Source organism: Mobula hypostoma, chromosome 2, assembly GCF_963921235.1.
Source record: "Mobula hypostoma chromosome 2, sMobHyp1.1, whole genome shotgun sequence".
Lineage (NCBI taxonomy): Eukaryota > Metazoa > Chordata > Chondrichthyes > Myliobatiformes > Myliobatidae > Mobula > Mobula hypostoma.
This window is the reverse complement of record NC_086098.1, coordinates 182424276-182438142: the sequence shown is the minus strand read 5'-3', so window position 1 is coordinate 182438142 and position 13867 is coordinate 182424276. Positions and strand designations below refer to the sequence as shown.

The following is a 13867-nucleotide window of genomic DNA, read 5'->3' as shown; positions in this document are numbered from 1 at the left end:
AAAGTTATGTCATGCTGACACTATTAGTGGCACATACTAGGTCCTACAATATCACTTACATGTTGTTACATTCACAGTTCTTTCTGTAAATTTCTGAACCAACATATCACAAGATCACTTTAAGAAACAATTTCAGAGAAAGCTAAACTGGTTATTTTTTTATGGCCCTAAACTGAGAAAGGCGGTGTGGCAACTTATTTACCTTATCGTTGGGGTAATATGAAGCACAAGTGGTTGACTTCAATCAAAAAGTTGAATTATTCAAGTAATACCTCAAGAATCCATCACCATCAAGAGCCAATGGATCAGTTTAAAGGTAAGAAAATTACTTTGGATGAGTCATTAACTTAAAAAGGGAAAAAAAATTCTGTTTAAAATAACAATTTCTGTTGGTCCCTCCTCTCACACATTGTTAAAGATTTTTGTGAACAAGGCCAATAATTACATAATATTCGAGTTATTTACTATACTAGAAAGACTTAATTTCACAAAGACTTTAAAGCCAGATTAACTTATTTAAAATCTTTAGATATTTACCTGTACAATAGCAGGATCCTGGGGTTGAGGCTTTGGAGGTTCACACACAGTAATATCTTTGATATCACTGCCTCGAAAGATAATGTATTCATAAATTTCATCTCTTGGGGCAACAGGTCTGTCCGTGGGCCGGTCTTCTGTACCAAATGATCTCACTACCAAAAAAAAGTCCTAGTATCATGCATGGAAAATAATGAAGAATCCATATGGACCACAAAAGTATTAACTTAAACATGAAACCACCCATGAATCAATTAAAAAATAATTGTTAACAGTTAGTGAACTGCATTAAATTCTAATGTGGAAAATGAATCCAGTAGAGGACAACTCTAGGCTGGCTGGTAGCGCAGTGACATCAGCGACGGACTCCGGGTTGAAGATTCCCGAGTTCAAATCCAGTCGGGCCACTCCCGGGCACGCTTTCCATCTGTGCGGGGTTGAGTGTTGAGCTCGCAACTCGGCCTCGTAAAAAAAATAACTGCGCTGTGAGAAGGACATGGGGGACCACTCACAGAATCTTTCCTCCAAGACAACCACTTGAAAAGTGGTCGCTGAGGCTCTGGCAGAGTATGGCACACAAGGAAAAAAGAGGACAACATTTGACCGAGATCAGTCAGATGTACTCGCTTTTGCTATAGAAGTGATTAAATAGCAAGATGCAAGATAATTTTCCATAATTGCTGCAATTACAAGGATTTGCTGTATTTTCCATTGCATTTCTGTAATAAATGGGCCAATGGCCAGATTCTAATCCTGTGCCAACACCTCCTTTCCACGTCACTGCCACTTTTGCCCTTATTTCAATTGATGTACATGAGACTAAATCTACCAAGTGATTAGTCTTTAACAGTCCCATCAGCTCAGAAACAATTAGATCTAGAGAATAAATGCCAACATACATGTCTCATGTCCAATGCAAAACCAGTCAGGTTAACAAATTTGAAACTATTTAATGCTGCTTTAGAACAGATGATGTTCTTCAACCCATAATGTCTGTGCCAACCTTGATGCAGTACAAATCAATCCTCACCATCCTTCCTGTAGTGCAGTGACCACAGCCACACAGAGAACTCCAAATGTGGCCTAATCAAAGTTATAAACAGCTGCAACATGGCTTAGCTACTTTTATGCTCAATGCCCCAGTCAATTAAGTATAGCAGATTTTCTTTCCTACCCTACCTACCTGCTATATTTGTTTTTGACTGGAGTAATCATTCTAAGAAGAATACTAAACAAATGACTTTCAAAGCAGACTGTTTTCAAAAAGCTTTGTGTTAAACAATTGCTTGTACAACAACAGCTTTGCTGAACAGCTAATATCTAGGATGCCTACACTCACGATTCCCTGGGTTCAAGTTGCATTTTTCTCTGAAGGCAAATAAATCCACACTGCAACTTTGCATATTATAAATACTTTGATCTATCGCATTCTTGACAGATGCTAGAACTCTACAACATAATGCAAAGGATTCCTCAAAAGGAATAAGCAGCAAAATGTACATTTAAAATATTAAATTTAAAGTAATTTTGAAAGCAATTCAGTTACAAATAGTATGTTAAAAAAAGCACAATCGACTTTATGCAAGATTGTTAACTATTAGTGCCTATCGTATTATTAAGATTAAATTCAACAGTATTAAATCAGTTGTAAACCAAAAGAATGGACTATTTTATTCTGCTGTTTTTATGTATGGCTGAATGATAATTAAACTTGAATTTGATTTTGATTGCATAGACTCAGAAATACAGCAGAAACAGCCCCTTCAGCCAATCTAGTCTATGATGAACCGTTTGAACTGCCTACTCCCATCGACCTGCATCCAAACCATATCCATACTATCAAATAAAGTCCTAATCTATTCAATCTTAATTTATAACTCAGATTTGATCAACAATTTTCAAAACTAAGATTAGAGACAAACCTTGTATAAAAATAACACTTTTCTCATTTCATGATTTGACCTACCCAATTCCCCTAGCTCTTTAAGACTAGAGAGCAAGAAGATAACGCAAACCATTTTTTTAAGTGGCATTTCCCAGTTTGAGTACGATGATAAAAATATTTTGACAAGCAAATAGATTGCTCACTAAATTACATGAGCATCAATAGTGAACCACTTTTAGTTGTCTAAATTATACACTAATTTGCTGTTGCAGTTTAAGCTAAAATTCTGCAACATACAAATTAGCATGCAATGAAAGCCTTTAAGGCTATATTGTGGATACCTCAAGCAGGACAGAGTTAAAACCATACACATATCAATGTTAACCACGGCCATTGACACTAACCAAACATTTCATGGGCAAGTCAGATTTTCATAACAAAAGCAAAATGGCTTTTGTTTCTGACTTCTGGCTTCTGCAAAGTGCTGGAAAAATCTCAAGTCAGGAGGCATCATTTTTCAAGATCAACCCGGAATACTATCGGAAAATGTAAACGCATACATTGTATTTTCTATGTATTACAGTATTTACAGTATTTACTCAACAGTATTTCAGTATTCACTCAAATGCACACATTATATTTTCTATATTTACTATGTAACCACTGCTAGCTGATTAGAGGGTATTCAATATGTAGCCATGACTTTTGACCTAATCACTATTAATTCATGAAGAGAACTAGAATGAAACCAAGTAGGAAGATAACGGTGGCGAGTAAGGTAATGAAATATGTGGCAGTATGTCAAAACAAGACCAATTAAGAAATAACTGTGGTTAGGGATGAGGGGACACCTGGTCTAAAAAGTAAACTAGGACATAATTAAATTGGGGAGTAAAACAATAGTGGAAGGTCGAGAGCGGATGTATTGATGACATGTGATCACAGGCCGTCTGGATATGATAATGTAGCTAAGATAGGAGATTGCTATAAAGAATGCTGTGTACAAGCCTCGATGGGCAGTCAGCTACTAACTTTCTGATTGTCTCAGCTTTGATTTGCAAATTAAAGTTTAAAACTTCTTGAAGGATTTTCTGCGTCTCCTTGTTGTTTGTAAGAAACGAGAAACCACGACAAAATTGGCGTCATGAACAGGATCGGATAGAGACCCGCGAGGAAGGGAACGGCAGATTGGGACGCTTCCCGGTCCCTCGGGGACCCTCACGAGGCTAACAGAATTAAGAGTGCACCCAAAGAAAAAAGTGAGCGCTTTTTGCGATAATTCGGACTAAGAATTCTGTTGGTTTTGGGGGGTCTCGGGGACTCAGAAGTGTGAAGCAACCGCCGAAAGGTCTCTCCGATCCAAAGAATCTGGCAGAATCGGGGATAAAAGGAGGCTCAGAGGATTAATCAAGAACACTGCAGTGGGGGTAAGTACGAATAAAGTAATAATAAGTTAAGTAAGAAAATTCCACATGGTATTGGTAAGTCCCTGTGGATACCGCTTCGCACGAAACGAAGGTCTGAACAGGCAAGGAAGGAGAATTAAAAATCCTGGTGAATACCGCCTTAAGAAGTGTAAGGGTCTGCATAGGCGAGGTGCAAATTAAAAATCCTCGTGAATACCGCCTTAAGAAGTGTAAGGGTCTGCATAGGCGAGGTGCAAATTAAAAATCCTCGTGAATACTGCCTTAAGAAGTGTAAGGGTCTGCATAGGCGAGGTGTAAAAGGTTCTGTGGATACCGCCCCAAGTAGGGGTCTGCACGGGCAGAACGTAGTAAGAGACAAAGATAGTTTGATAGAGAATTCAGACGCTGGTGAGATAAACCATAAGGCTAGGCATAGAAATAGAGTTAGAAAAATAGTACTATTAAGTAGGCAAGTAGTGAGATTCTAAAAATACCATAATAGAAAAAGGAAAAAGAGAGCAACATGACAGAGAAAGGAACAGCAGTAGAAATATTGAGCAGAAAATTCCCGGTGTGTCAAGGTAAGATCGTGGAAATTTCAGAAAAATGGGAAAAAACTAAAGAACTGGTCACAAAATGGCCAAGAGAAGGAACATTTGATGTAAGCTTATGTGAGGAAATGGAAGCGCTAATTAAAAATCACAAACCCAAAGATAAATCTAAGAGAAGGAAAAAGGGAACAAGAAATGGAAGTGTTAAAACTCTTTAGGATGGAGGGAGAAAGATTAAGAAAGACGGGAGGTATATTAATAGTAAGTAAAAAAGACATTGAGAAACGAAACGAGCAGTCTGATAAAGAAAAGGAAAAGCATAACAGGGAGTCGGCTTCGGCTTTATACCCAGACCTGAAAGACGTAGAAAAACCTCCTCCTTATTATGAGAAAGAAACCCTTAAGCAGTGTCCGATGATAACAGGAAGAGTGGATCTAAATGGAGAAATTAAAGTCTGGGATACCGAGGAGGAAAGAAAGAATCACGAAAAGGAGCGGGAGGAACTACGGAAGGTAATAGAGGAAGACAGGGCAAAGATAGAGCAGGAGAGATGGGAAATAGTAGAAGAGATCAAAGGGTTACAGGAATTAAAAGCGAAAAGGGATGAAGAGAAATCTTTGTTATATGGGCACGGAACTGAACAGGCCAGAGCAGAAGGTAACTTGTCGGGAGAGCAAGAGTTAAGCAGCGAAAGAGAGGGTGCCGGAGAATGTAGGCAAAGGATAGGAGACAGGAGCCTTGAAGGGGAAAAGAGAGAGTGAAAAGGCAGATATTAGAAACAGAGGGAGAGATTAGGGAATTACAGCGCAGACTGAATTTCCAACGAGAGTTTGAGGATTTCGCATGGGCCAAAGCAAATGCTAGCTCAAGGCAGAAAGAAAGAACTCCACGAGGAGGCCAAGGGAGATAGGAAACCCTGGAAAGAATCATGTGGCAGCCAGTGAAAACGTGCTCAGAAACAGATGGGGAGTCAGGCGAGGAGGAGAGTCAGGAGATGTGGGAAAGGAAAGGGAGAATGATGCCGTTGTTATTAAAAGGATTGGGACAAGTGCAGTATATTCCTTGGGGATCCCAGGGCCTGGAAGGGCTGAAAAACACCCTGCCCAGCCTACATGAGGGTGCAGGGAAGTGGATTAGGGCCTTTGAGGAAGAAACCACGGGACGAATGTTGGCTATGGGAGATTTGAAGGTGCTGCTGATAAGGCTGATGGGAACCTCCAAACTACAAGAGTTGATGGAAGCGGCTGGCATACAGAATGCGGACAGCACACTGATTGACGGGGCCAGGTTTGACGCAGTGAGGCAGAGGGTATGGGGGGCCCTCAGGGAGCTCTATCCACCCAAAATGGACCCCAAAGCCATGAAAGGGGATCCACTGGGAGACACTGAAAATCCAGCAGCCTATATAGAAAATCAGTTGAAAAGGTGGAGACTGGAAACTGAACAAGAGGTAGAAGGCAACCCATTTATGACTTGGATGTTCCGAAATGCTGTTTTGGATGCGATGCCTTCCCAAGTTAAGTCTAAACTTGAGGAAGTGGTTGGACTGATGTCAATGACCCCACAGGAATTCAGGGACCACGTAGTCCATGCGGTCGAAAAATATCGAAAAGACAAACGAAAGTTGACTGAGCAGCAAGAAGAAGTGCAAAGAAAGCTGATACAAATGCAGCTTGAAGAACTTAAAAAGAAGGAAAAAGAAAAAGGCAAGAAGATGCTGCCAGCAATGACCGACTTAAGCACAGCCGTTGAAATTAATGAAATGCCATTATATGGAGGGACCGGTCGTGCCGTAAGACAGGGCCCAGAAAATCCCATGCCAATAATAAACGTCTTTGGGGGTGCTTTTCCACAAATGCCCTATCAGGGACAGGATAAATTTAAACAGCAGCCCAGACAGGACTGGAAATCCCAAGGAGGGGGGCAGAGAGGTTATGGGCAGGAAGGACCAGTAAGGAAACAAGGGGGAAGAGAGATGCAGAGACGGTGCTGGGGATGTAACCAGCAGGACACATAAGAAGGGACTATCCACTTAGGCCATGGGCCATCACATACCAGCGGGAATCAATGAGAGGGGAACCACAGTCTAGCCAAGGACCAGAGCCCGCAGGGCCGAATGGACCCGTGAACCCCTATGCAAGACATTAGGGGTGCCCAGAGAATCCAGGTGGGAAGGGACACTACCCAGTGATAACAAGGGAGGCAGAAGAGGAACCCATTGTTCAGGTTGTGTTAGAAGGGCAGCTGACACCAATGATGATAGATACTGGAGCCACGTATACTTGCATACAGCCGCAATATGCCCTTCACCTTCCCATGTCAGGAAAATTTATTAAGACTATTAAGACTGTAGGGTTCTCAGGAAAAAACACAGTTGACACAATGTACAGCTCCAGTGAGATTAAGGATGGGCAGCAAAGGAATAGTTTTGCCAATATTAGTGTCCAAAGGAACTCCGGTGAATTTGCTAGGCAGAGATGCCTTATTAAAACTAGAATTAAAATTAGAATGTACCAGAAGTGGGTTGAGTGTGGAAAGAGTAAATGCTCAGTTACTAGTGCGGGAAGTCAAGAAAGCTAATGTCTTTTGGATAGGAGACATAGAAGATCAGATCTGGGAAATCTGGGAAAAATGGAAAAAGGGCATACAGGCTATATTGCCCCAGGCCATAGCGCCCAAATCCGAGTAACATTGCACAGTGATTTTTGACGAAACTCAGAACAGAGAGTTAGAGGAGAGATGGTACAGGGAGGCAGGTAACCGGCAGCACCTAAGAGGAGAAGCTATAGTAATTGGGAGACAAGGGGCAGCCCTGCAAGTCAGGTGGAATACTTTCTTGGAGAAATGGTACAGGATACCAGAAGCTGAGCCCCATATAACGCTGCTAGTAAATGAGGGACATCAGTCTAAAGACCTAGGACCCTTAGTAAAGCACGCTGGAATCGTAGCAGTGTGGAGGGAAATTATGCCACAGGTGTGGGTATCGGGAGACAACGACTACTTTAAAATAGAGGTAGATATAGATATGGTAGGAACAGCAAAGGAGGTCGAAGTAACTCCCCAACCACACCTGACGTTATTGGGTAAGGAGGAAGGCCAGCAGAGAGATAACAAGCTGGATAGGTTACCATCTATCCTGTGGTCGCAACATGACACAGATGTAGGAAAAATAAGAACAGCTAGTCCTGTAGAAATAAAGCTGAAAAAGGGAGCAGTTCCACCCAGGAGACCACATTATCCCCTGAAACCAGAGGCAGAAGAGGGAATAGCGCCAACGATGCAGGGGCTACTGGAGGCAGGAGTATTTAAGGACAGACAGCCCATGTAATACCCCACTGTTACCTGTCCTTAAAGCGGATAAATCTAAATGGAGACTGGTGCATGACTTGCGAGCGGTGAATGAGGTAGTGGAGGACTGGCCAGCGGTAGTTCCCAACCCACACAACGCTCTTGACTAATGTTCCACCAGAAGCAGACTATTTTTCGGTGATTGATTTGTGTTCGGCTTTTTTCAGCGTTCCCCTGGCAGATCAGTGTCAGTACCTATTTACATTTACATACAGAAACAACCAGTATACCTACACTAGAATGCCTCAAGGATTTAAACATTCACCACACGTATTTAATCAAGTGTTAAAGGTGGACCTAGAGGGCATATCGTTGGAAAGTACATTGATACAGTATGTGGATGATTTGTTGATTTGCTCCGAAAGTGAGGGACAGTGTGAATAGGATACCATAACCCTTTTAGAGAGACTGGCGCATGGAGGGCATAAGGTATCTAGAAAGAAGCTGCAATTTTGCAAGCAACAGGTAGAATACCTAGGTAGAGTGATATCCAAGGGAGTGAAGGCGATAGCGCCGGATCAAATTGAGGCTATAACTAAAGCTCCCAAGCCCCAGACAGTGAGAGAGATGATGACGTTTCTGGGACTGACAGGATATAGTTCAGATTGGATTGGGGAATATGCTGAAATTGTAACGCCACTAAGGAAAATAATGAAAGAAGCAGGACATACAAGCTTGGGGAGTAATCTACAGTGTGGAAACAGAGAGGTTTTAAAAAGAGCAATGGAGATCCCATACAGCACTGTCAGCAGATTTTAGATCTAATAAAAGCGCTGATGAAACCAAAAGCACTGGCTATAGTAAAATGCCAGGCACATAATCAAGGGGCAGGAACAGTAGTGAAATTTCTGACAAACGAAGTGATCCCAAGGTTTGGGATACCGACAGAAATTAGCTCAGACAATGGTTCAGCTTTCATTCAAAAAGTGGTCAAGTTAATACTGCAAGCACTGAGAATAAAGCAGAGATTTGGATGTGTGTATCACCCTCAGTTGCAGGGTATGGTGGAAAGAATTAACGGGACCTTAAAAACCAAACTAAACAAAATCTGTGCAGGTACTAAACTTAATTGGGTCGATGCACTATCGTTAGCATTAATGAGTTACCGCATGCAGACTAATCGGATGACGTGTCTAACACCGCATGAAATGCTAACCGGAAGGCCCATGCCAGTGCCCCGGTGGAGAGGACCATATAAAGGGCCTAGTTTAGAACAACTGGAATTGGAATTAAAACAATACATGCGGCAATTAACTATGATGCATAAGTCTATTTATGTACAGGAAAAACAGAAAGAGCCAGAGATAGATCAAGGGGAAGGACCAATCAAGCCAGGCGATCAGGTCTACGTGCGAGCGTTTCGAAGAAAGTGGAACGAACCCAGAAGAGAAGGGCCCTTTATAGTAACCAAAGCATCACCCACCGCAGTTCAAGTGGAAGGACGCTCCACCTGGTATCATCTCAATCACTGCACTAGAGCAGTCCCGCAGGTACAGTCAGGTGTGCCAACCGAGGTAAGTGGTGAAGAGGAACAGTAGGGGACAGGCAAGAGCAACAAGAAGCTGACACTGAACCGCAGGAACTTGACCAAGTAATAAGGGAAATTTTCGGTCCTGAGGACAGGCCCGTAGATCCTAAGGATGGGGATATGGATGGTAGTACTCTTTCAGATAATGGGGACGACTTGGGGGCGACCAGTCCTGCCCCCCGGGATGATACACTCAGATACTCTTGTGCAGATTTGGAGACCATTAATTTGGCAGATGTGGCATGGGACTGTTAGGATCCCACAAAACCTGAGAGAAAGGAGTAAGAGGAGCACAACGATTACCTCCGTACCATGGTACCAGAACATATGGTACCAATGGGCAAATTATACAGCAGGGATGATGAAGAGACAGAATTGTTATGTATGCTCAAGAGCAAATCCAGCACAATATGTAGTCCCCATGCCATACAACTCTTCCACCTGCGTGCAATGGCGAAAGGAGCGGAGGGGGCAGTGTGCGCAGCAGTGTCCAAGTATAGTCAAGACCTGCAGTATGGGAATTTGTAGCGGGATAGATCCTTGTTATCGGAAATGTATTGATAACACACCAATGTGCCCTTATTGGTGTATGTTATACCAGGCTTCCTCGCAGTATGATCAAAACAAGCTTGCCTCTAACTGTAATTACAGCAGACCGTGGACTATGAATAAAAGAAGCCAGACATCCACATTTGAAAAGCTCAAAGTGCAGGAGCATTTGAGTTATGAATGTTTCACACGGACGGGTGATCTCTTGGTTGGACATTTCAGTGGTAACTGTGCTGAGACTTGGGATGTAACCCCAGGCCAGAGATACAAGACAGGTACCTCTCCGCCCGATGGTGCACTGGATGCCCAGACCATCCCGTTAGCAGATACCTGGTGGCTCTGTGGGAAGGAGGGAGGTCTGAGATCCACGCTCCCCCTCAGTTGGACAGGTACACGTACACGAGTTATGCTGATTCAAGAAGTTGTAGTATCCCCTGAAGTACAATTTGACGCTCTGAAGCAGCAGATACTGCGACAAAGGAAGAGAAAATATGAACCTGATCCAACAATCCAAATCGACAGTATAGGACAGCCGAAAGGTATACCTAATGAATTTAAGGCAAGAAATGAGATTGCTGCGGGCTGGGAGGCACTTACACCTATAATAGGGGTTAGTAAAAATGTTGAATGGATAAATTATATATATTATAATCAACAAAGATTCATTAACTACACTGATGATGCACTGGAGGCTTTGGGGCAGCAGCTAGATGCAACCAGTAGAGTGGCGTGGCAGAATAGACGGGTACTAGACTGGCTATTGGCAGAGAAAGGAGGAGTTTGTGTAATGTTTGGGGAACAGTGCTGTACTTTTATACCGAATAATACTTGTCTGGAGGGATCGTTTACCAGAGCAATGAATAAACTGAAAAATTTAAGAAAGGAAGTTAAACAAAATGCAGGGTTTGGACATCAGTTCTTCGACTGATTAAATAGTAAACTAGGAGGATGGGGACCATGGCTGACCAAGATTGCAGTAACCATTGGTATTGTATTGCTAAGCTGTGCGGTCATTCTGTGCTGTTTTCTTCCATGCCTCAAGTCGCTTGTAGTGCGTGCTGCAATGAAACGGTTTCCGATGCTCCTGGAAATTGTTGGGTCGAGCCTTATGGAGAAGGAGACACCGATGATGTTTTCGTACAGTCTACGAGACATGCAAGACGAACAGGAGAGAGATGAGATATGTGGGGATTAGGCTGTGAAGGCTCCTGAGTCTTTTTTCCTGTCTCAGTTACGAAGGGATGGGTTTTTGGCTCAGCGGCCTAGGGAGTTAGGGAGAGAACACTTTGAGTCTTAAGCGCAGAAAACTATAGTTGAACCCAAATTTGGGAGTAAATGCGTGGCTTTATTTGAGCTTTTGTGCATAGACTCTCAGTCCTCTCTCTCTATGAGACCCTGTGGGTCTCAAAGGGCAGATTATATCGGAAAATGTAAACGCATACATTGTATTTTCTATGTATTACAGTATTTACAGTATTTACTCAACAGTATTTCAGTATTCACTCAAATGCACACATTATATTTTCTATATTTACTGTGTAACCACTGCTAGCTGAATAGAGGGTATTCACTATGTAGCCATGACTTTTGACCTAATCACTATTAATTCATGAAGAGAACTAGAATGAAACCAAGTAGAAAGATAATGGTGGCGAGTAAAGTAATGAAATATGTGGCAGTATGTCAAAACAAGACCAATTAAGAAATAACTGTGGTTAGTTATGAGGGGACACCTGGTCTAAGAAGTAAACTAGGACATAATTAAATTGGGGAGTAAAACAATAGTGGAAGGTCGAAAGCGGATGTATTGATGACATGTGATCACAGGCCGTCTGGATATGATAATGTAGCTAAGATAGGAGATTGCTATAAAGAATGCTGTGTACAAGCCTCGATGGGCAGTCAGCTACTAGCTTTCTGATTGTCTCAGCTTTGATTTGCAAATTAAAGTTTAAAACTTCTTGAAGGATTTTCTGCGTCTCCTTGTTGTTTGTAAGAAACGAGAAACCACGACAATACCAACCCAGTTCCTCCCCCTACAGACACACTACCTGAACCAAGTATTTCTGTTTCTATTTCAGGTTTTCATTAACCTCAAGAAATAGAAAATGTTAGAATACAAAAAGTTCTAAATAATACTTAAATAACCTCCAAAGAGCCAGGATCTGGTTGGCACGTTAAATATCAGCAAGAGAAGAACCAATCAAAAAATGGCAACAGGAAGAAGTCTCTCTGAACAATAGAGAAAAACTTAATTAAATGCACATCCAAACCAAAATAATACAAGCCAGAAAAGTGAAGAGAAAACGTTACTGGCAAAAAGTGGACAACTTTAAGGGTAAGGGAATATTTGGACAGAGTCTGAAGGAGAGAGAGGAGGGGCGAGAAGGAGAGACAGGAGTGGGGGGGTGGAAAGAGTACAGAACAGGAAAAAGGGTGAAGGGGAAGGAGAAGTGATAGAGCCTGTTGGGGGTGGGGGGAGAAGGGGAGGGTTGAAAAAGAGCCGTATGAAGAACTGGAGGGGAGAGAACAGCCTGCTGGAAGGGGGTGTGTTGGGGATGAAGAATGGCGAGAAGAGCCCGCTGGAAGGGGGGGTGTGGGGGGGAGGGGCGAACAGCCTGCTGGAAGGGAGGTTGTGGGGGGAGGGGCGAACAGCCCGCTGGAAGGGGGGTGTGGGGAGGGGCGAACAGCCCGCCGGAAGGGGGGGGTGTGGGGGGAGGGGCGAACAACCCGCCGCAAGGGGGTGTGGGGGGGGCGAACAGCCCGCCGCAAGGGGGTGTGGGGGGAATGAACAGCCTGCTGGAAGGGGGTGTGGGGGGGGGCGAGAAGAGCCCACTGGAAGGGGCATAGGGGAAGAGTCCACTGGAAGGGGATGTGTGTGTGGGGGGGACGAGAAGAGCCCGTTTGGAAGGAGCGGAGGGGGGAAGATCCCGCTGGAAGGGGGTGTGGGGGGGGACGAACAGCCCGCTGGAAGGGGGTGTGGGGGGGGGACAAACAGCCCACTGGAAGGGGATGTGGGGGGTGGCGAGAAGAACCCGCTGGAAGGGGCGTGGGGGAAGAGTCCACTAGAAGGGGATGTGTGTGTGTGTGGGGGGGGAACCGAGAAGAGCCCGTTTGGAAGGAGCGGAGCGGGAAAGAGCTGGCTGGAAGGGGGTGTGGGGGGGAGGGGTGAACAGCCCGCCGGAAGGGGGTGTGGGGGGGAGGGGTGAACAGCCCGCCGGAAGGGGGTGTGGGGGGGAGGGGTGAACAGCCCGCCGGAAGGGGGTGTGGGGGGGGAGGGGTGAACAGCCCGCTGGAGGGGCGTGGGAGGGGGAAGGGCGAACAGCCCGCTGGAAGGGGGTGTGGGGGGGGAGTCCACTGGAAAGGGATGTGTGTGTGGGGGGGACGAGAAGAGCCCGTTTGGAAGGAGCGGAGGGGGGAAGATCCCGCTGGAAGGGGGTGTGGGGGGGGAACGAACAGCCCACTGGAAGGGGGTGTGGGGGGGAACGAACAGCCCACTGGAAGGGGATGTGGGGGGGGGCGAGAAGAGCCCGCTGGAGGGGCGTGGGGGAAGAGTCCACTGGAAGGGGATGTGTGTGTGTGTGGGGGGGGGGAACTGAGAAGAGCCCGTTTGGAAGGAGCGGAGCGGGAAAGAGCCAGCTGGAAGGGGGTGTGGGGGGTAGGGGCGAACAGCCCGCTGGAAAGGGGTGTGGGGGGGGAGGGGCGAACAGTCGCTGGAAGGGGGTGTGGGGGGGCGAACAGCCCGCCGGAAGGGGGTGTGGGGGGGGCGAACAGCCCGCCGGAAGGGGGTGTGGGGGGGGGCGAACAGCCCGCCGGAAGGGGGTGTGGGGGGGGCGAACAGCCCGCCGGAAGGGGGTGTGGGGGGGAGCGAACAGCCCGCCGGAAGGGGGTGTGGGGGGGAGCGAACAGCCCGCCGGAAGGGGGTGTGGGGGGGGGCGAACAGCCCGCCGGAAGGGGGTGTGGGGGGGGGCGAACAGCCCGCCGGAAGGGGGTGTGGGGGGGGGCGAACAGCCCGCCGGAAGGGGGTGTGGGGGGGGCGAACAGCCCGCCGGAAGGGGGTGT

At 45.5% G+C, this 13867-nt stretch overlaps 2 protein-coding genes across 6 annotated transcripts in view; one reads left to right on the top strand and one right to left on the bottom strand.

The window, feature by feature from the left end:
- lsm14b (LSM family member 14B) overlaps positions 1–13867 on the bottom strand; it is a 51520-nt gene that overhangs the window by 16943 nt on the left and 20710 nt on the right. For all 5 annotated transcript variants that reach the window (XM_063041210.1, XM_063041207.1, XM_063041209.1 and 2 more), the window contains exon 2: positions 538–692. In XM_063041210.1, the coding sequence (XP_062897280.1) occupies positions 538–692 (155 nt within the window). The remainder of the gene's footprint in view (positions 1–537; positions 693–13867) is intronic.
- Positions 4–11935, top strand: LOC134342726 (syncytin-B-like). Its single transcript, XM_063041202.1, has 2 exons — positions 4–316; positions 9012–11935. The coding sequence occupies exon 2, from the start codon at positions 9369–9371 to the stop codon at positions 10731–10733; it is 1365 nt and encodes a 454-aa protein (XP_062897272.1). The 5' UTR covers positions 4–316; positions 9012–9368; the 3' UTR covers positions 10734–11935.

Coding starts and splice junctions, on each gene's coding strand:
- LOC134342726 (XM_063041202.1), top strand. CDS start 9,369: ATGGGGATATGGATGGTAGTACTCTTTCAGATAATGGGGACGACTTGG.